Here is a 20,133-nt window from a genome sequence, read left to right on the forward strand (position 1 = left end):
CTTCCACCTCAGCCTTCCAAGTAGCCGGAACTACAGGCGCGTGCTACCATGCCCGGCTAGTTTTTTATTTATTGTAGAGACGAGGTCTTGCCAAGTTGCCCGGGCAGGTCTTGAACCCGTGGGCTCAGGCAGTCCACTTGCCTCGGCCTCTCAAAGTGCTGGGATTACAGGCTGAGCCACCAAGCCTGTCTAGGGTCTCTACTTTATAGACGAGGAATAGAAATCTGGAAGTTAAGTAATATTTAAACTTCCCACACTTCTGCTAGATCATGGGTTCTGGAACTTGGCATCATGCCTAGTTGCCCAGTATACAAGAGCTGTGATGTTCTGGAGGTGGAGATTGGGAATGTGCGTGCATTGGTCCAAACTGGGAGAAGCAAGCAGGACCCTCCCCAAAGCAGCTTTCTCTCTAGTTGCAGACCTGAATCCTGCGGTGGGGAGATGGGTATCTCTAGATGGTTGGCCCCTCCTGGAATGTATGGTGACCGTATGCCACTTTGTTTTACAGGTGGGACCCCTGATTCTGGCAGGATGGCCCAGTGGAATCAGCTGCAGCAGCTCGACACACGGTATTTGGAGCAGCTCCACCAGCTGTACAGCGACAGCTTCCCCATGGAGCTGCGGCAGTTTCTGGCCCCCTGGATCGAGAGTCAAGACTGGTAAGCCTTTCTTGAGAAGCTCCCATACTAGGCCGGGTGTGGTGGCTCACGGCTGTAATCCCAGCAATTTGGGAGGTAGAGGTGAGAGGATTGCCTGAGCTCAGGGGTTCGAGACCAGCCTGGATAACATGGTGAGACCTCTTCTCTAAAAAAAAAAAAAATTAACCAGATGTAGTGGCACATGCCTGTGGTTCCAGCTACTTGGAAGGCTGAGGTAGAAGGATCACCTGAGCCCAGCATGTCAAGGCTGTGGTAACTGTGAGCGTGCCACTGTACTCCAGCCTGGGCAACAGAGTGAGACTCAGACTCAAAAAAGAAAAAAAAGAGAAACTCTCACATTTGTTAGGTTTGGGTTTGAGTTCATGGTTTTGAGTTTGAGACATGATTTGTTCTGACTTCATGCTTTACTATTTTATTGAAAAACTCAATAAAATAAATAAAACGCAGAAAAAGAGATCAGGAGATAGAGAAGGATGCTCCATCTTGTAAAACCACCTTCTGTATTAGAAGGATGTGAAGGCAACTGCTGTGACACCTGAAACAGACTATGGGTGGAAGGTGTTCCGAAGGCTGATTGGGATCTTTTTACTTGGGGAGAGTCTGCATATTCTGATACCCCAGTGATGTGGTAGAAATGTTTTCCATCAGAACGAGAATTCTGGGGCAACCCCTTCGGGTCTCCTCCAGCTGTCAGAGCTTTCAATAAATCCTGCTTTCTCAAACAACAACAAACAAAAACAAAAACGAGAATTCTCAAACAAAAATGAGAATTCTGGGGCAACCCCTTTGGGTCTCCTCCAGCTGTCAGAGCTCTCAATAAATCCTGCTTTCTCAAACAACAACAACAAAAAGATAATTCTGTCATGGTTAGAAGTTTGGGTCCATACTTGAGATTCCACTTTAATTATAGGAAAGAGACCCAAGGTTAGGGAAATAGACTACTCTGGGGTTGATGGCACAGAAGCCCAGGAACTGTCGCCTCACTGTGTTCAGGTTCACCTACTGATTTGGCTTAATTCAGTCCAATGTTAATATGCCTTCATTTTTCCAGAATACTTACCTTGATTTGGTGAAGCTGCCAGGAGGTGGTTCAGAGATGCTGGAGAGAAGCCACCACAGCCTGGAATTGTGTCTTTGTACTAAAAATCTGACTAGAGTTGACTGAGAATTTAAGCAAAGCAGCATATCATCTGTTCATTCTAATATTTTATAAATATAGACTATGAGAGTGGCTAGTAATGTCTAGGATAATTGTAAATAATTATTAAATCGATGGCATTTATTGTTGTTGAGCAAGAAGACTCTAAGATGTTGAATAGACCTGGCACAGTGTCTCACCCTGTAACCCAGCACTTTGGGAGGCCTAGGCAGGAGGATTGCTTGAGCCCAGGAATTTGAGACCAGCCTGGGTAAGACCTCGTCTCTACAAAAAATTAAAAAATAAATGAATTAAAAAGAAAAAATAAAATGATTAATGAATGGGTTGTAGAATCAGGTTTGCCTTTTTTTCCCATTCTTGATGATGATTTCTGTGTGTGTGTGTGTGTGTGTGTGTGTGTGTGTGTGTGTTTGTGTGTACAGGTTTCAAAATCATTCTTTATCATTCTTCCTTTTCCTAGGGCATATGCGGCAAGCAAGGAATCACATGCAACTTTGGTGTTTCATAATCTCTTGGGTGAGATTGACCAGCAGTATAGCCGCTTTCTACAAGAATCGAATGTTCTCTATCAGCACAATCTGCGAAGAATCAAGCAGTTCCTTCAGGTGTGAGGAGAAACTGAGCAGAAAGAGAAACTGGATCTGCAGAATAGGGTGTTAGCTTTCTTGCCCAGAAACATTTCTTTTCTGGTTTGGCTAAATAATGAGACCCTATCTTGTTTTTTCAATCAAAGGAGAAGTAATTAACACTTTCTCAAATCTCCGTATACTTACCCTTGAGTATCATTATCTGGGATTCATTTCTCTTGTCATAGTTGAAATAATAAAGCGATTGCTGTTATGTTAATCATGTTACATTAGCATGTTAATAACTTGATTGTAACTAGGTCCCCTCATAGGAAGATGACTCTCACTTTTTTTTTTTGAATCAGAGTCTCACTCTGTCACCCAGGTGGAGTGCAGTGGCACAGTCTTAACTCACCACAGCCTCCATCTCCTGGGCTCAGGTGATCCTTCTGCCTCAGCCTCCTGAGTAGTTGGGACTACAGGCATGTACCACCACGCCCAGGCTAATTTTAAAAGTTTTTTTATAGAGACGAGATCTCACTATGTTGCCCATACCGGTCTTGAACTCCTGGGCTCAAGCAGTCCTCCTACCTCGGCCTCCCAAAGTGCTGGGATTAAACACATGAGCTGACACATCCGGCCTGACTCTCACTTTTGCATGTTAAAGTTTTTTAGTGTCAAGGGATACTTGTTGTCTAAGTCAGTTGCCTCCCTGTAAGAACAGGATAACATGCTGTCCAAAGACTCAGACTAACTTGCACAAAAATAGCACAGCGCCTCTTTCTTCTCTCACCACTGGTTTCACCTAGGCTCTGAAGCCTTTGTTCTGGTGCTTCATGTGGTAAATGTAACACTTTCCTCAGTTGATGAGGAAATTTGTTTTAAGTTAACAAAGTTCAGTCCACATCTCTGTGGTCTGCTGCTGATTTTGTTCTTTTCTCCTACTTATAGAGCAGATATCTTGAGAAGCCAATGGAGATTGCCCGTATCGTGGCCCGGTGTCTGTGGGAAGAGTCCCGTCTCCTCCAGACTGCAGCCACTGCAGCCCAGGTGAGACCTGAAACAGAGAACTGGTCTGGGAGAAATGGAAAATCAAGCAGCTTTATAATGAAGTAGAATAGTAATTATTAAATATACTAAAAAATGGAGGAAGAAAATAGATCAATAATCATAAAAATACATTGAAAAAGACTTTAAAAAATGATAGCCCTCCATTCCGCCAAAAAAAAGCCCAGTAGCTGTAATGGTTTGAAAGTTTTGTTTGACAGACTTTCATGGTACAGAAATATCATTGTTTCTGATATTTCTTTATTCCATTTGAACTCTTCCAAAGTTTAGCAAAACAAGAGATGTTTCCAGCTTATTTGATGAGACTGGAACAATCCTCATATCAAAACCTAAAAAACACAGTGTAAGTAAAGTAAATGGTTTGGATTTTTGCAACTTGCATAGTCCACAAAGCATAGTTAATATTTTAGAAATACAAGGATGGTGCCACACTGGAAATTATATCAATATAATTCATTAAATCGTTAAGTTGAAAAAAAAAGCATATTGTTTTTGTTAGATTACAAAATTCATGTCAGGCCGGGCTCAGTGGCTCAGCCTGTAATCCCAGCGCTTTGGGAGGCCGAGGTGAGTGGATTGCCCGAGCCCACAGGTTTGAGACCCGCTTGGGCAATTTGGCGAGACCTCATCTCTACAATAAATCAAAAAATTAGCCGGGTGTGGTAGTGTGCACCTGTAGTTCCAGCTATTCGGAAGGCTGATGAGGAAGGATCGCCGGAGCCCAGCAGGTCGAGGCTCCGATGGCTGGGAGCGTGCCACTGCACTCTAGTCTGGGCGACAGAGTGAGACTCTAACTAAAAAAAAAAAAAAAAAAAAAATTCATATCAATTCCAGATTTAAAAAATACGCATTTTTCTAAGCACAGTAAAGAATATTTGTCAGAAACCAAAGGGAACGTGATGCACAATGGTGAAATACTAAAGCATTCTCATTAAAAACAGTAAAACGATGCCTCTTACCATTGATATTTTTCTGAAGGATTCAACCAATGCGAAAACACAGAAAAAGAAATGTGGGTACAAGTGTCAGAAAGCAAGAGATAAAATGGTCGTTATTTACAGATAGGTCTTCCTAGAAGATCCAAGAGAAACCCAGCAAACAAGCACAGACTATAGGAACCAGCAAGAGTTTAGAAAGGTCATTGTGTACCAGATAAATATTTTCTGAGTCAGTTCTATAAAGTAGCAGCAATAACCTGTTAAAAGATATAATGAAAGAAAAGATCTGACAGATAATAGTAGAAACTGGCCGGGTGTGGTGGCTCAAGCTTGTAATCCGAACCTGTAATACTAAGCCTGCAGGTTCGAGACCAGCCTGGGCAACATGGTAAGATCTTGTCTCTGCAATAAATGAAAAAATTAGCCAGGCATGGTAGTGCGTGCCTGTAGTTTCGGCTACTTGGAAGGTTGAGAGGGAGGGATTGCCAGGGTCCAGCAGGTTAATGCTGGGGTGGCTGTGAGCATGCCACTGTACTCCAGCCTGCGCAACAGTGTAAGACTCCAATTCCAAAAAAAAAAAAATAGTAGAAACAAATGCATGCAATATTCATATATTATTGATACGTATGAGAAATAATCTGAAAGGTTGTATATAAAGTCGCTAAAGTAGTTGGTTATAGGAGACTTTTTTATGTTCTGTGAGTGGTTTTATTTTTAATTTTTTAATTTTTATTTATTTATTTATTTTTTGACTTGGAGTCTCACTCTGTTGCCCACACTGGAGTGCAGTGGCCGCTCCCATTCACCGCAGCCTCGACCTGCTGGGCTCAGGCGATCCTTCCGCCTCAGCCTTCCAAGTAGCTGGAACTACAGGCGCGCATTACCACGCCCAGCTAATTATTTATTTATTGTAGAGGTGAGGTCTTGCCAAGTTGCCCAGGTGAGTCTCAAACCCGCGGGCTCAGGCAATCCACTCACCTCAGCCTCCCCAAGCGAGGGATTACAGGCTGAGCCACTGAGCCCGGCTTGGTTTTATTTTCTTTAATATCTTAAAATTAGGGACACCTTTTCTTTCTTTTTCTCCTTTTTAAAAAATTGTGGTAAGATATACATGACATAAAATTTACCATCATAATCATGTTAAAGTGTACAGTTCAGTGGCATTAAATACATTCACATTGCTGTGCAACTAATTTGCAGAACTCTTTTCATCTTGTAAAACTAAAATTCTATACCCATTAAACAATAGCTCCCCATTCCTTCTTTCCCCTGAGCCCCTGGCAACCACCACTGTACTGTATGTCTCTATGAATTTGATTATTCTAGATACCTCATATAAGTGGAATCATATGGTAGTTGTCTTTTTGTAACCAGCTTGTTTATTTTAACCCAATGTCCTCAAAGGTTCATCCATGTTTTAGTATTTGTCAGATTTTCCTCACTCTTAGAGGCTGAATATTCCATTATGTGTATGTATCAGATTTTGTTTATCCATTCACCCATCAATGGACACTTGGGTGAGTTTCACCTTTGGCTTCTGTGAATAACACAGCTGTGAACATGAGTATACACTTTTTTTGGGGGGGGATAGGATCTGGCTCAGTCACCTAGGCTGGAGTGCGGTGGCACAATCTTGGCTTACTTGTAGCCTTGAACTCCTGGGCTCAAGCAGTCCTCCCACTTCAGCCTTCTGAAGAGCTAATTTCAACCACAGAGAGGTGTATGCCACTACATCTGGCTATTTTTTTTCTTAAATGTTTTGGTAGAATTGGGGTCTCAGTATGTTGCCTAGGCTGGTCTTTTTTTTTTTTTTTTGAGTTGGAGTCTCACTCTGTCACCCAGGCTGGAGGACAGTGGCACATTCACGGCCACCACAGCCTCGGGTGCTGGGCTCAGGTAATCCTTCCAGCTCAGCCTTCCAAGTAGCTGGAACTACAGGCATGCGCCACTGCACCCGGCTAATTTTTTGATTTATTGTAGAGGTGGGGCTTCCTAAAGCATTGGCATGAGCCACTGTACCCGGCCCACCTTAAAAATTTTTTTCAAATTTTTATAAAGACAAAAATGTGGCAGGGACATAGCAGAAAGAACATCGAAGTCTAACCCAGACAGTTGGGGAAGGATTCAGAGAGAGAGGAGATAGTTTTTGAGCCAAGACTTAATGTGGATCACAGGTCCATCTTTCATCAACTGGTGAGAGAGAGCTCTCCAGGCAGAAAGAACATTGGGCTCAAAGATGGAAACATACACACATGTATTCTTAGAAGTGTAGAGAGTTCAGCATCTAAATGAGTGGGGGAAGATGAGCTAGTTGAGGGCCACATGAAGATGTCTAACCAGGAATGGCTAGTGACTGGGCCTTGGGAGAGCAGTTGATCACAAGGGCCAGCCCGCCTGGACTTAAACCCCTCAGCTCTGCCACTCACTGTGTAACCATAAGCAAACAATGTACTCTCTCTATTCTTCCAGTGGGAGTGATGATAGTACCTACTACATGGAATTAGATGAATTTATTTATGGAAAGTACCTAGAATAGTACCTGAGACAGGATGTCAACTGGTTTCTACTGCTGCTGTCAGCACCCTCATTACCTTAGCCATTACTATAGGAAATGAGCACCTATGGGAGAATTTTAAGCAGAGTCGACATGCTCCAGTGTGGGTGGGGATCAGAACCACTCACTGTTCAATACCCTGGAGACCAGGTGTAACAAGGAGGCAGTGCCCCTACATCACAGGGCTTTCTGTTGTGGGGAGCCTTCGTGTTTTATTTTATTTTATTTTATTTATTTATTTATTATTGCACCTTTGTGTTTTAATTCTGTTCCACTTATTACAAATATTTGGTTTAAGTCAGTTCACACAGAGGCTCCGACTTTACCCTGAAAAGTAGGAAAGCAGAGGTATCCCAAGGGTTTTTTCAGTCAGATAAATTAGGGACCGTAAACTGTGGCCATGGCCCACATGCAGCCTGCTGCCCTGATCCAGCCTGCTCCCTGCTTTTGCAAGTGAAGTTTTTCTGGAACCCGGCCACACACATTCATTTATGCATTATCCCTGGCTGCTTTTGTGCCTTGATGGCAGGACTGAGTATTTGTGACAGAGACTATCTGACCCAGAAAACCAAACATATTTACTGCCCACTTCCTGGAGAAAAAGTTTACAAGCCCTGATATAAAGCTGCAAGTTGAATGCTTATGGCCTCACCCCAGGCCCCACTGCTGTTCTCTTTTGTCCATTTATATCATCTGACTTTTTTTTGTTTTTTAGTCAGAGTCTCACGCTGCTGCCTAGGCTGTAGTGCAGTGGCACAATCATGGCTACTGCAGCCTCGACCTGCTGGGCTCAGGCGATCCTTCTACCTTAGCCTTCCAAATAGCTGGGACTACAGGCGTGTGCCCCCACTCCTGGTTAAATTTTTTTTTTTTTTAATTTATTGCAGAGATGAGGTCTTGCCAAGTTGCCTAGGCTGGTCTTGAACCCCTGAGCTTAGGCAGTCTCTTGCCTCTGCCTCGCAAAGTGTTGGGATTTCCAGGCATGAGCCACTGTGCCTCGTTGGTGTGTTCATAAGTGTCTAGTATGAGTAAAAGCACTGGGAGATAGAAGAATAAATGTAATCCCTGCCATCCAGGGGCCTTAAGGCTTGTTGGGATTATAGGTACACAAACACTCAAAGTGAGAAAAACATATAGGATGATGTGTGTCTTTTGTCTAAGGAAGTTGAATCAGACTTCACAGGCAAGTGAACATTTGAACTGAGCCTGGAGGTGAGTGAGTTCAGGTGTGTTTGGACAGAAGCACATGCCAGGCTGAGTGGATGGCCTGTGGGGTGTTTGAAGTAAAAACATGCTGTATGCAGGGAAGAATGGGTAGTTTGGGGTGACTGAGGCACAGGGAGGGAAAGTTTAAGTTATCAGACTTATTTATTTACTTTTGAGTTACTCTGTCATCCAGGCTGTCATCCAGGCTGGAGTGCAGTAGCATGTTCATGAGTTACTCTGTCATCCAGGCTGGAGTGCAGTAGCATGTTCATGGCCATCACAGCCTCAACCTGCTGGACTCAGGCGATCCTTCTGCTTCAGCCTTTCTTCCAAGTAGCTGGAACCACAGGCATGGAACCACAGGCATGCACCACCATGTCCAGCTAAGTTTTTAAATTTATTGTAGAGACAGGTCTGCTATGTTGCCCAGGCTGGTCTTGAACTCCTGGCCTCAAGCAATTCTCCTGCCTCGGCCTCCCAAAGTGCTGGGATTACAGGCATGAGCTACTGTAGCGCCTGGCCCGCCTATGGTTTTTTGCAAAGGCATTAGAGGTAGGTGGTGATTAATCCCATCTATTTTCCCTCTTTAAGTGCAGTACCAATTGAGAAGTAGTCATGGGAGTGGAGGTGAGATTAAAACATCAGCTGTCTATTTTTGTTGTTGTTATTGTTTTTTGAGTTGGAGCCTCACTCTGTTGCCCAGACTGGAGTGCAGTGGCATGCTTATGGCCACTGTAGCCTCGACCTGCTGGTCTCAGGTGATCCTTCCACCTCAGCCTTCCAAATAGCTGGAAGTACAAGCACACGCTATCACGCTCAGCTTATATTTTGACTTATTGTAGAGACGAGGTCTTGCCAAGTTGCCCAGGCTGGTCTCAAAACCTCGGGCTCAGGCAGTTCTCTTGCCTCAGCTTCCCAAAGTGCGGGGATTACAGGCTGAGCCTTGCTCCTGGCTATTTGTAAACCTAGACTGGAAGGCGTGGCTTAAGCTAGTAACTGAGGGGACTTTCTAATGCCTGTCTGGGTTAGGTCTTGGGGGAGAGGTGGGATCTGTAGCAGCTTCCTAACCATCTACATGGAGCCTCAGCAACCATAGACTGATGGCCGTTGATTAGAGATAGATCATCTTCTAGAACTGCTTTAGCAGGCAGCCCCTCGCTCCTGCCTCAGGGGTGCCCCAGAAGGCAAGAGTGAGAGGAGGAAGACCCCTGCACTCTGCAGAGCTGTGTGTGCATGTCCCCTCTCGTTTTTCACAAGCAGACGAGGCACTCTCACCATGGGGAAAGCAAAGAGGGGTGGGGGTTACTTTCCCAGAACCCCTGAGAAATTGGTATTTTGTGGGCTTGGATGGGGACCGTGGGCATGAGAATGGTTCTCTCTAAAACTGGCATGTTCCAGCCGGGCTCAGTGGCTCAGCCTGTAATCCCAGCTCTTTGGGAGGCCGAGGCTAGTGGATTGCCTGAGCCTGCGGTTTCGAGACCCACCTGGGCAACTTAACGAGACCTTGTCTCTACAATAAATAAAAAATTAACTAGGCATGGTAGTGCGCCCCTATAGTTCTGGCTACTTGGAAGACTGAGGTGGAAGGATTGTTGGAGCTCAGTAGGTTGAGGCTTCGGTGGCCGGGAGTGTGCCACTGCACTCCAGTCTGGGCAACAGAGTGAGACTCCAACTCAAAAAAACAAAAACAAAAAGCTGGCACGTTCCGATCTTTTCTGGAGACATCTGGGACAGTGTAGGGACAGATGAGAAGTGAGAGAGAGCAATGGTCCATCAGAGAGATCCACAGTGGGGGCCTGAACTGAGCCCCAGCAGGAGAGATCGAATTGAGAGATGGCAGAGGAGAGAGCCAGGAGGTTTCAGGGACTCTGTGAAAGTGAGAAAGAAGACAAAGATCCCTGAGGATTTCTAGTTTGAAAACTGGGTAGAAAATGTCTTTCCCAGCTCTCAGTCCTGCTTCAGTGACTACTGTTTCTGTCCTTGGGCTACTGCCATGCGTTTTGATCACTGTAGCTTTTTTTTTTTTTTTTTTTTGAGTTGGAGTCTCACTCTGTTGCCCAGGCTAGAGTGCAATGGCATTATCACAGCCACTGCAGCTTCAACCTACTGAACTCCGGCAATCATTCTGCCTCAGTCTTCTAAGTAGCTGGGACTACAGGCAGGCACTGCCACACATGGCTAATTTTTGTGATTTTAAAAAATTTTTATTTATTTTTATTTTAAAAATTTTATTGATTGATTGATTGATTGAGTTGGAGTCTCACTCTGTTGCCCAGACTGGAGTGCAGTGGCTGCTCCCGGCCACTGCAGCCTCGACCTGCTGGGCTCTGGCGATCCTTCCGCTTCAGCCTTCCAAGTAACTGGAACTACAGGCGTGCGCTACCACGCCCGGCTAATTTTTTGATTTATTGTAGAGATGAGGTCTTGCCTGCCCAGGCGGTTCTCGAACCCGCGGGCTCAGGCAATCCACTCACCTCATCCTCCCAAAGCTGATTTTTTATAGAGATAAGGTCTCACCATGTTGCCCAGGCTGATCTTAACTTCCTGGGCTCAAGCAATCCTGCCACCTTGGCCAGGATTACAGGTGTGAGCTAGCACATCTGGCCCACTGTAGCTTTTACATAATCTTTGCTGTCCAAGGATGTCCTCTTACATTTCTTTGATAAAGCCTGTCATTTTTCAGTTTCATGTGTTATTTGACCTTTTCGAGGTACCAGCCTCTCTTCTCCCTGAGTTCATATCTTTTGATAAGTGTCAAATAGCCATGCAGCATCCGCTGTCATACATGGTTCTGAATTTTTCTTTTTCTTTTTTTTTGAGTTGGAGTCTCACTCTGTCACCCAGGCTGGAGTGCAGTGGCAAGCTCATGGCTACTGCAGCCTCAGCTTGCTGGTTTCCAGGCGATCCTTCTACCTCAGTTTTCCAAATAGCTGGGACTACAGGCATGTACCACCATGTCTGACTAATTTTTTTATTTATTGTAGAGACAAGGTCTCGCCATGTTGCTCAAGTTGGTCTTGAACCTGTGGGCTCAGGCAATCCTCTCACTTCCACCTCCCGGGTGCTGGGATTACAGGCATGAGCCATCATGCCTGACTGGTTCTGAATTTTTCTGATATACTTGCCGTGACCTTTTTGGAGGCAGGGACCATGGGTTAGCTCAACACGTGGTCTCCTAGTGCAGGGAATAGAGTGGTTTTAGAGTATGACCTGTTGATGACAAGCTAACAACACAGGTGGAACTACTGTGTGCCATGCTGACGGCTCCGCTGCCTCTGTTTCCCTTCCTCTTATGATGGCAGTGCATCTCAAGCCAAATAGGAAGGGAAGGAAGAGAGGAATGGAGACTGAATAGAGCTATTTCTCTCCCTGTGTTTTGTGTGTTTACTTGTGGGCTCATCTCCTTTTTGGCAGCAAGGGGGACAGGCCAACCACCCAACAGCAGCCGTGGTGACAGAGAAGCAGCAGATGTTGGAACAGCACCTCCAGGATGTCCGGAAGAGAGTGCAGGTGACGTGGGCCCAGGCAGGGAGCCTTTCCTGGGGGGTCCTGCGTGCGAATCCTGTGTGTTTTTTTGTTGAGATTTCATCTTCATTGGCGTTCTCAGAAACTTTCTTTTCCTTCTCCCCAGAGAAATCTTTTTTTACTTCTGTTTTTTGGGGTTTGTTTTGAACAGGATCTAGAACAGAAAATGAAAGTGGTAGAGAATCTTCAGGATGACTTCGATTTCAACTATAAAACCCTCAAGAGTCAAGGAGGCAAGTGACTATTAGAGACGTTAAAATCTCCTGTAGAAAGTGAATTTGCGTCATTGAGTTCAAGGACTTGTTTGTCTTGACTCTGTGTTTCAACCTCCCTGTGGCGGGTGGGATGCAAGGGAGTCTGGATGCCTGTGGAGCCTGGCCAGGGGGTATTGGAGTGTCCCCCAGGTCAAGGAGTTCTTTTCCTCCACAGACATGCAGGATCTGAATGGAAACAACCAATCGGTGACCAGACAGAAGATGCAGCAGCTGGAGCAGATGCTCACTGCGCTGGACCAGATGCGGCGAGTAAGGGCCTTGGGCAGATGACTTCCCTGCGTGGCTCACTTGCTGGCAGGTTTTCAGTATCTCGTGGAAAAACTTGCTTGGTTTCTAAGAAGTTCCTTCTTTGGAACTGACTTAAGTAGTGTGATTAGAGATGGTCTGAGGAAATGTCTTCTGACTCTGTGCTGGTTTCCATCCAGAGCATCGTGAGCGAGCTAGCGGGGCTGTTGTCAGCCATGGAGTATGTGCAGAAAACACTCACGGATGAGGAGCTGGCGGACTGGAAGAGGCGGCAGCAGATAGCATGCATCGGAGGTCCTCCCAACATCTGCCTCGATCGCTTGGAAAACTGGTGAGGACATGGGAAGCTTTTCCCTTCCTTCTAGAGATCTGTGTTGAGTTATGATCATAGCTGCAAGCCCAGAGTTGCAAGTATATCTCTGAGGTGGGCACTTTTACGTATTCAGATTTAGTTTTTATTTTTTTGAGTTGGAGTCTCACTCTGTCAGCCAAACTGGAGGGCAGTTGGCAGGCTCACGGCTAATGCAGCCTCAACTTGCTGGGCTCAGGTGATCCTTCTGCCTCAGCCTTCCAAGTAGCTGGAACCCCAGGTGTGCGCCACCATGCCCGTTTAATTTTTTGATTTATTGTAAAGATGAGGTCTCACCATGTTGCCCAGGCTGGTCTTGAACCGCGGGCTTAGGCAATCCGCTCACCTCAGCCTCCCAAAATGCTCGGATTATAGGCATGAGCCACCACACCTGGCTTTGGGTTTAGCTTTTACTTTACCTAGACACATCTTTAAAATAAAAATGTGGTCCGGGCTCAGTGGCTCAGCCTGTAATTCCAGCACTTTGGGAGGCTGAGGCAAGTGGATTGCCTGAGCCCGCAGGTTAAAGACCAGCCTGGGCAGCTTGGCGAGACCTTGTCTCTACAATAAATCAAAAAAATTAGCCGGGCGTGGTAGTGCACACCTGTAATTCCGGCTACTTGGGGCTGAGGCGGGAGGATCGCCGGAGCCCAGCAGGTCAACGCTGGGGTGGCCGTGAGTGTGCCACTGCACTGCAGCCTGGGCGACAGAGTGACACTCCAACACACACAAAAAATGTGTTTCCATTACCAGGTTTTAAATATCTCTGGCCGGAAGTGTGCCACTGCATTCCAGTCTGGGCGACAGAGTGAGACTCTAACTAAAAAAAAACCCAAAAACAACAAAACCCAAAAACAAACAAATAAATATCTCTCAATAATTTAAATAAGGCTGTATGTGTCTAACATGGACAAAATTTTTAACTTCAGTCTTTTGGGTAATCTAAAACAACATATGTTCTTTATAAGGGAAAATAATTTAGTTACAGAAAATTAATAAAAGAAAAATTCTTTAAAATCTTATCTTCCAGCTACTTGGAAGGCTGAGGTGGAAGGATTGCCGGAGCCCAGCAGCTCGAGGCTGTGGTGGCCGGGAGCAGCCACTGTACTCCAGTCTGGGTGACAGAGTGAGACTCCAACTTAAAAAAATAAAATAAAAAATAAATAAATAAATAAAATCTAATCTTCAGAGATGCTAGTAGTTTAAATTTTGGTGACCTTTACTCTAGACATCTTTGTGTAATCACACAGACACACACACACATCTACATAGTCTATACCTAAGCTGGAGTGCAGTGGCATGATCACAGCTTTCTGCACCCTTGACCTCCTGGGCTCAGGTGATCTTCCTGCCTCAACCTCCCAAGTAGCTGGGACTACAGATGTGTACCACATACCTGTCTAAGTTTTTGATTTTCTGTCGAGACAAGGTCTCACTATGTGCCCAGGCTGGTCTCAAACTCTTAGGTTCCCTTCAATCCTCCCACTTCAGCCTCCCAAAGTGCTGGAATTACAGGCATGAGCCACCACACTCGGCCTTATTCTCTCTCTTTTTAAAAAAATTTCAGTCAGAGTCTCACTCTGTTACCCAGGTGGAGTGCAGTGGCATGCTTACGGCCACCACAGCCTTGACATGCTGGGCTCAGGTGATCCTTCTGCCTCAGCTTTCCAAGTTGCTGGAACTACAGGCATGTACCACCATGCCCAGCTAAAAATTCCTCTTTTCTCAATGTCCCTTAACTGTATACTTGAGATGGTTGAGACAGTCAATTTCATGTGATGTATATTTTACCACAATGAAAAAAAAGGTCCCCTTTCTTTATTTCAGGGGACTTCTTAGTGGGGTATATGTCTGTGGTATTTCCTGCCCCTTCTCCAGCTCACCTGAATACACTCACTTAGATAATGGGTACCTTTCTGAATTTATTGGCAGGATAACCTCATTAGCAGAATCTCAACTTCAGACCCGCCAGCAAATTAAGAAACTGGAGGAGTTGCAGCAGAAAGTGTCCTACAAAGGGGACCCCATTGTACAGCACCGGCCCATGCTGGAGGAGAGGATCGTGGAACTGTTTAGAAACTTAATGAAAAGGTGACTTAGAGCCCCTGTCCCTTTCCCTCATCCAAAGAAAATCATGTCCTGAAGTGAGAGGTGGATTGGTTTCTGAGGAGCTGGACAGGCTGTCTACTGTGGTCACTTGTGAACCCCGTTCTTCCCTTTCCCCACAGTGCCTTTGTGGTAGAACGGCAGCCCTGCATGCCCATGCACCCCGACCGGCCACTCGTCATCAAGACCGGGGTCCAGTTTACGACCAAAGTCAGGTGGGCCACGGCGCATCCGCTTTGGGAAGATATTTTTTTGAGGGACAGTCTTGGGGCGAGAGCAGAGTTGGTGGCCCAGGCTGTGCTTTCTAGGTGTCACAGGCAGTCTTGCTGCGGGTATGGGGTTTGTTGGCGTGATATCGACTTGCTCTTTGATTCTAACGTCAGACAAGCGGGAGCAGAGTCATCCCACTCCTGTGATTCCAGGCCTGGAGTCTTAGGCCACAGCTTCTCCATTTGTCACAGGGACAAAATTACATCAATTCTGTTCTGAACCTGGTTTTCCCTGAGGGCGTTAAGGGGAAGAGGGAAGGCTTAGTGCTGTGGAAGCCAAGAGGCCCCAGGGCAGGTTGGGAGGGGGGCATAGGGCGAAGTGTTACTTTCACACTCCTGTCGAAGCAGGTAGGCTGGGGTTTTGCAGGGAAATTTCCTTCTCAGAAGTGTGGTGCTGGGTTTCAGGTTTAACAGAAAAAATACCAGCTGTGAGCTTGTGTTCTGTCCCTGTAATATTTTTCATTAAATAGCTTTTATTGTCCTTTTGTGACTCTGTCGTAACTTTGTCCAGGGTCTTAGTTCTTAGGCCTTTTTCCAGTACCTTTTGGCCTAAAGCTGGCATGTTTCACTTAGTATCAAAACAGGCATTGATTGGAGGAGGAATTTGGGATTGCCACTTACTCACTGCTTAGATTTGAAGAGCTAGAAATTTTACATTTCTTCAACCAGAGGTTATAGAGGAGCCTACTGACCTTTTTTTTTTTTTTAACTGGATTGTTTTTAATAGGTTGCTGGTCAAATTCCCCGAGTTGAATTATCAGCTTAAAATTAAAGTGTGCATTGACAAGTAAGTACTCCTCAGCTCTTTTTTTCAAAGGAAGAACAGAGAAGTAAGAACTTTGTTAGACATCATTTGAACTACAGAATTTATCTCCATTGAGTGATCTTCATTTTTGTTTTTTTTTGTTTTTTTGTTTTTTTGAGTTGGAGTCTCACTCTGTCGCCCAGGCTGGAGTGCAGTGGCATGCTCATGGCCACCGCAGCCTCAACCTTCTGGGCTCAGATGATCCCTCCACCTCAGCCTTCCAAGTAGCTGGAACTACAGGTGTGCGCTATCACACCCGGCTAATTTCTGATTTATTGTAGAGACGAGGTCTCAGCATGTTGCCCTGGCTGGTCTCGAACCTTCAGGCTCAGGCAATCCTCTCACCTCGGCCTCCCGAAGTATTGGGACTATATGCTTGAGCCAACATGCCTGGCCAAGATCTTCATTTCGCGAACAAAGTTTTCAAAATCCTGTAGCACATTTTCATCTGCATGCCTGAACAAAACCACGTAGCTGGTGGTACAGACTTGAGTTGTGACTACCAGTCCCTCTTCTTCTTCATTGGGTTTTTTACTTGTACATATGATTTTTGCATTTCATGTGTAAAACTGAGACTATAGTCATATATCAATTAACTTGGAGATATGTTCTGAGAAGTGTTAGGTAATTTTGTCCTTGCGCAAACATCATCAAGTGTACAATCCTTATACACACCTAGGGGTACAGCCCACTGCACACCCAGGCCATATGGGAAAGCCTGTTGTTCCCAGTCTACAAACCTGCACGGCATGTGACTACTGAAAACTCTAGACAGTCATAACACAAATCGCTGGGTGGTAGGAATTTTTTAGCTCCTTTATGTTCTTATGGGACCATCACATATGCTGTTTGTTGCTGACTGAAACATCATTATGCAGCGTGTGACTATATATGGAGAGATTGGATCGGTTTTATTTTATTTTTGCTTAGTTTAGTCTAGTCTAGTCCAGTCCAGTCTAGTCTCACCCAGGCTAGAGTGCAACTTCGGCTCAGGTGATCCTTCCACCTCTGCTTCCAAGTAGCCGGAACACAGACGCTCACCACCATACTCAGCTAATTATTTTATTTTATTATAGAGGTGAGGTTTTGCCATGTTGCCCAGGTCTCAAACTCCTGAGCTCAGTCATTTTTATTTTTTTAATTGTTTCACACTTTTGCATATAATGGAATACTTTTCAAAATTTCATAATACTTTTCAGAAATTAAAATTCATACCCAGTCAACCCCTTCGGGTCGCCTCCCACTGTGGGAGCTTTTCTATTCTCTCAATAAATCCTGTTTTCTAAAAAGAATAAAATTCATACCCTTTGAAACGATTAGAAAAGAGAAAATGTATACTTATTTTTAGGTAATCTAATTATCTGGAAATTTCATGAGAATGAACTGGAGAATGAACTGTTTTTGAGTTGGAGTCTCACTCTGTTGCCCGGGCTGGAGTGTAGTGGCATGCTCACAGCCACCGCAGCCTCAAGCCTCAACCTACTGGGGCTTGGGTGATCCTTCTGCATCAGCCTTCCAAATATCTGGAACTACAGGCGTATGCCACCGTGCCCAGCTAGTTTTTCTGATTTAGTGTAGAGATGAGATCTCACCATGTTGCCCAGGCTGGTCTCAAACCCCTGGGCTCAGGCAATACTCTCGCCTCAGCCTCCCAAAGTGCTGGAATTACAGGCTGAGCCACCACACCCGACTGAAAATAATTGTTAATGCAATGAGGGATTTGATGAAGGTGGTAGGTATATTAAGAAATATGCAATGATTAGTACTTTAATTGTATATTAAAATTATAATGGAAACATAATCTCACAGTAAGCAGCATAAAAGACATATTGTGAGAAACTTAAGTTATTTAGGCTTTATTTGAAGAGAAATATGAAATTTTGGTGAGGGAGGGATTTTTAAAGAGTGATGAGACACATCACTCTTTAATTTCTTGAACTGCAGATTTTTTTTTTTTTTTTGAGTTGGAGCCTCACTCGGTTGCCCAGACTGGAGTGCAGTGGCTGCTCCCGGCCACTGCAGCCTCGCCTGCTGGGCTCCGGCGATCCTTCCGCCTCAGCCTTCCGAGTAGCTGGAATTACAGGCATACGCTACCACGCCTGGCTGATTTTTTGATTTATTGTGGAGATGAGGTCTCGCTGCCCAGGTGGGTCTCGAACTCGTGGGCTCAGGCAATCCACTCACCTCAGCCTCCCAAAGGCGTGGGATTACAGGCTGAGCAAATTGCAGATTTTAAAATTTTATTATAAAGATGTTGCTTTTCACCAGTTGGTGTGGCACCAATTAAAAATGAATAGGGTTTTTAAAAAAATGTATAAAATGCTTTTCAAGTTATCTCTTAAATGAAAAAGTAACCAAAGATAGTAAATCAATTTATTTATAAAAAATTTTAATTGTGGTAAAAAAAAAAAAACAACATAAAATTTACCATCTTGACTATTTTTTTTGAGTCAGAGTCTCATTCTGTCTCCCAGACTGGAGTGCAGTGGCCCGCTCATGGCCACCATAGCCTAGACCTGTTGGACTCAGGTGATCCTTCGGCCTTTCAAGTAGCTGGAACTACAGGCATGCACCACCACACCCAGTTAATTTTTATGACTTATTGTAGAGACGAGGTCTCGCCAAGTTGCCCAGGTTGGTCTCGAATCCATAGGCTCATGCAGTCTTCTCGCCTCCTCCTCCCAAAGTGCTGGGATTATAGGCGTGAACCACCGTGCCCGGCTCATCTTGATGATTTTTAACTGTGTCCAGTTCAGCAGTGTTAAGTCTTCACATTGTTTGGCAACAGTCTATGGAATGTTTTCGCATTACAAAACTGAAACTCTGTACCTGTTCAACATCTATCCCCTCATTTCTTCTTCTGTTTAGCCTCTGGCAACCACCATTCTACTCTTTAAAAATATTTTTCAATAAATGAAAATAAGAGGGATGGGGATACAGGCAGCTGCCCTGACAGATATTAACATGCATCACAAAGTTCTAGCTACTAAATTAGTATGTTACTAGGGTAAGACTAAACTGATTGATCATTGACAGAAAATTTGAAGTCCGGAAACTTGAATTCAAGTTTATATATATGGAATTAATGTGTTTAAAATTATATCCCAAGACTGGGTGTGGAATCCTAACATTCTGGAAGGCTGAGGCGAGATTACTTGAGCCCAGGAGTTCAAGACCAGTCTGAGAAACATGGCAAGACCTCATCTCTACCAAAAAAAAAAAAAAAAAAAATTCAAAAAATTAGCCAGACCTCATCTCTACAAAAAAATTTTAAAAATTAGCCAGGCATGGAGGCTGCGGTGAGTTATGATCATGCCACTGCATTCCAGCCTGAGCGACAGAATGAGTCTGACTCAAAAATAAATAAAACAAACACAAAACTATATTTAAAAACAGAGGCTGGGCGTGGTGGCTCAAACCTGTAATCCCAGCACTTTGGGAGGCTGAGGCGAGGGGATTGCCTGAGTCCAGGGGTTCAAGACCAGCTTGGGCAACTTGGTGAGACCTGGTCTCTACAATAAATAACAAATTAGCTGGGCATAGTAGCACACATCTGTAGTTCTGGCTACTTGGAAGGCTAAGGCAGAAAGATCACTTGAGCTCAGCAGGTTGATGCTGGGGTGGTTGTGAGCGTGCCACTGCACTCCAACCTGGGCTATGGAGTGAGACTCCAACTAAAAAAATTTAAAACTTTTAAAAAATAAAAATAAAAACAGAGTTAAAAGAGAGTGAGCACCCTGGGAGAATACTTCCAGCTATATGAAAGAGTATGCTCTTTGTTGCAGGTAACAGCAAACTTTTACAGAAAACCCAGTGTGACTTAAATCATAAGGAAATTTACAACCCAGTAGAAGTGTAAATGCAGGGTTTGGACAAGGTTCTGAGAGTGGTAACATCAGTGACTCACTGATGTCCTCAAGGACCCAGGGTCACCTGTCTTTTTTGCCATCATAAGTATCCCCTGCATTCTTGGATTGCTGCAGGGTTGCTTGTAGCAGTTAAGGCTACACTCTTCCTTGCTCGTGTCTAGCTGCAGCTGTGAGATAGGAATGAAAAGAATCGAGGTGGTATAGAATTCCCTCCCTTGGTCTGACTGAGACGGTGTGGGTCCTGCCCTCACCACCGGACTGTTGTGCTGGGGGCGTGCTGTGTTCTGATGAACTTAGGGGTCAGAATTCCTCTGGAGATGCAAGTGGGAGTGATTCCTGAGCAGAACTAAGGTTCTGTTAGGAAAGGAGAGAAGAGGTATTGGGAAGGCAACCAGCTGTGCCTACTAATTAGTGTTGTTATGTTGTACATAAAAATGTAACAGAATAGTTTAAAGAGGTTCCCAGAGCGGGCTCGATGGCTCAGCCTGTAATCCCGCGCCTTTGGGAGGCTGAGGTGAGTGGATTGCCTGAGCCCACGG

The 20,133-nt window shown here is 44.8% G+C and overlaps 1 protein-coding gene across 1 annotated transcript in view; it reads left to right on the top strand.

Annotated features, from left to right (window-relative positions):
• Positions 1 to 504: 504 nt before the first annotated feature.
• Positions 505 to 20,133, top strand: part of LOC103273032 (signal transducer and activator of transcription 3) — a gene marked incomplete at its 3' end in the record, with an annotated part of 21,061 nt that continues 1,432 nt past the window's right edge. The window contains exons 1-10 of the mRNA XM_021718788.1: positions 505 to 659; positions 2,279 to 2,423; positions 3,336 to 3,434; positions 11,565 to 11,660; positions 11,827 to 11,908; positions 12,105 to 12,199; positions 12,376 to 12,527; positions 14,478 to 14,636; positions 14,774 to 14,866; positions 15,648 to 15,707. Of these exons, the coding sequence (XP_021574463.1) occupies positions 532 to 659; positions 2,279 to 2,423; positions 3,336 to 3,434; positions 11,565 to 11,660; positions 11,827 to 11,908; positions 12,105 to 12,199; positions 12,376 to 12,527; positions 14,478 to 14,636; positions 14,774 to 14,866; positions 15,648 to 15,707 (1,109 nt within the window). The remainder of the gene's footprint in view (positions 660 to 2,278; positions 2,424 to 3,335; positions 3,435 to 11,564; positions 11,661 to 11,826; positions 11,909 to 12,104; positions 12,200 to 12,375; positions 12,528 to 14,477; positions 14,637 to 14,773; positions 14,867 to 15,647; positions 15,708 to 20,133) is intronic.

The sequence above is a fragment of the Carlito syrichta genome, unplaced genomic scaffold, assembly GCF_000164805.1.
Source record: "Carlito syrichta isolate Samal-C Ts95f unplaced genomic scaffold, Tarsius_syrichta-2.0.1 Scaffold313454, whole genome shotgun sequence".
NCBI lineage: Eukaryota > Metazoa > Chordata > Mammalia > Primates > Tarsiidae > Carlito > Carlito syrichta.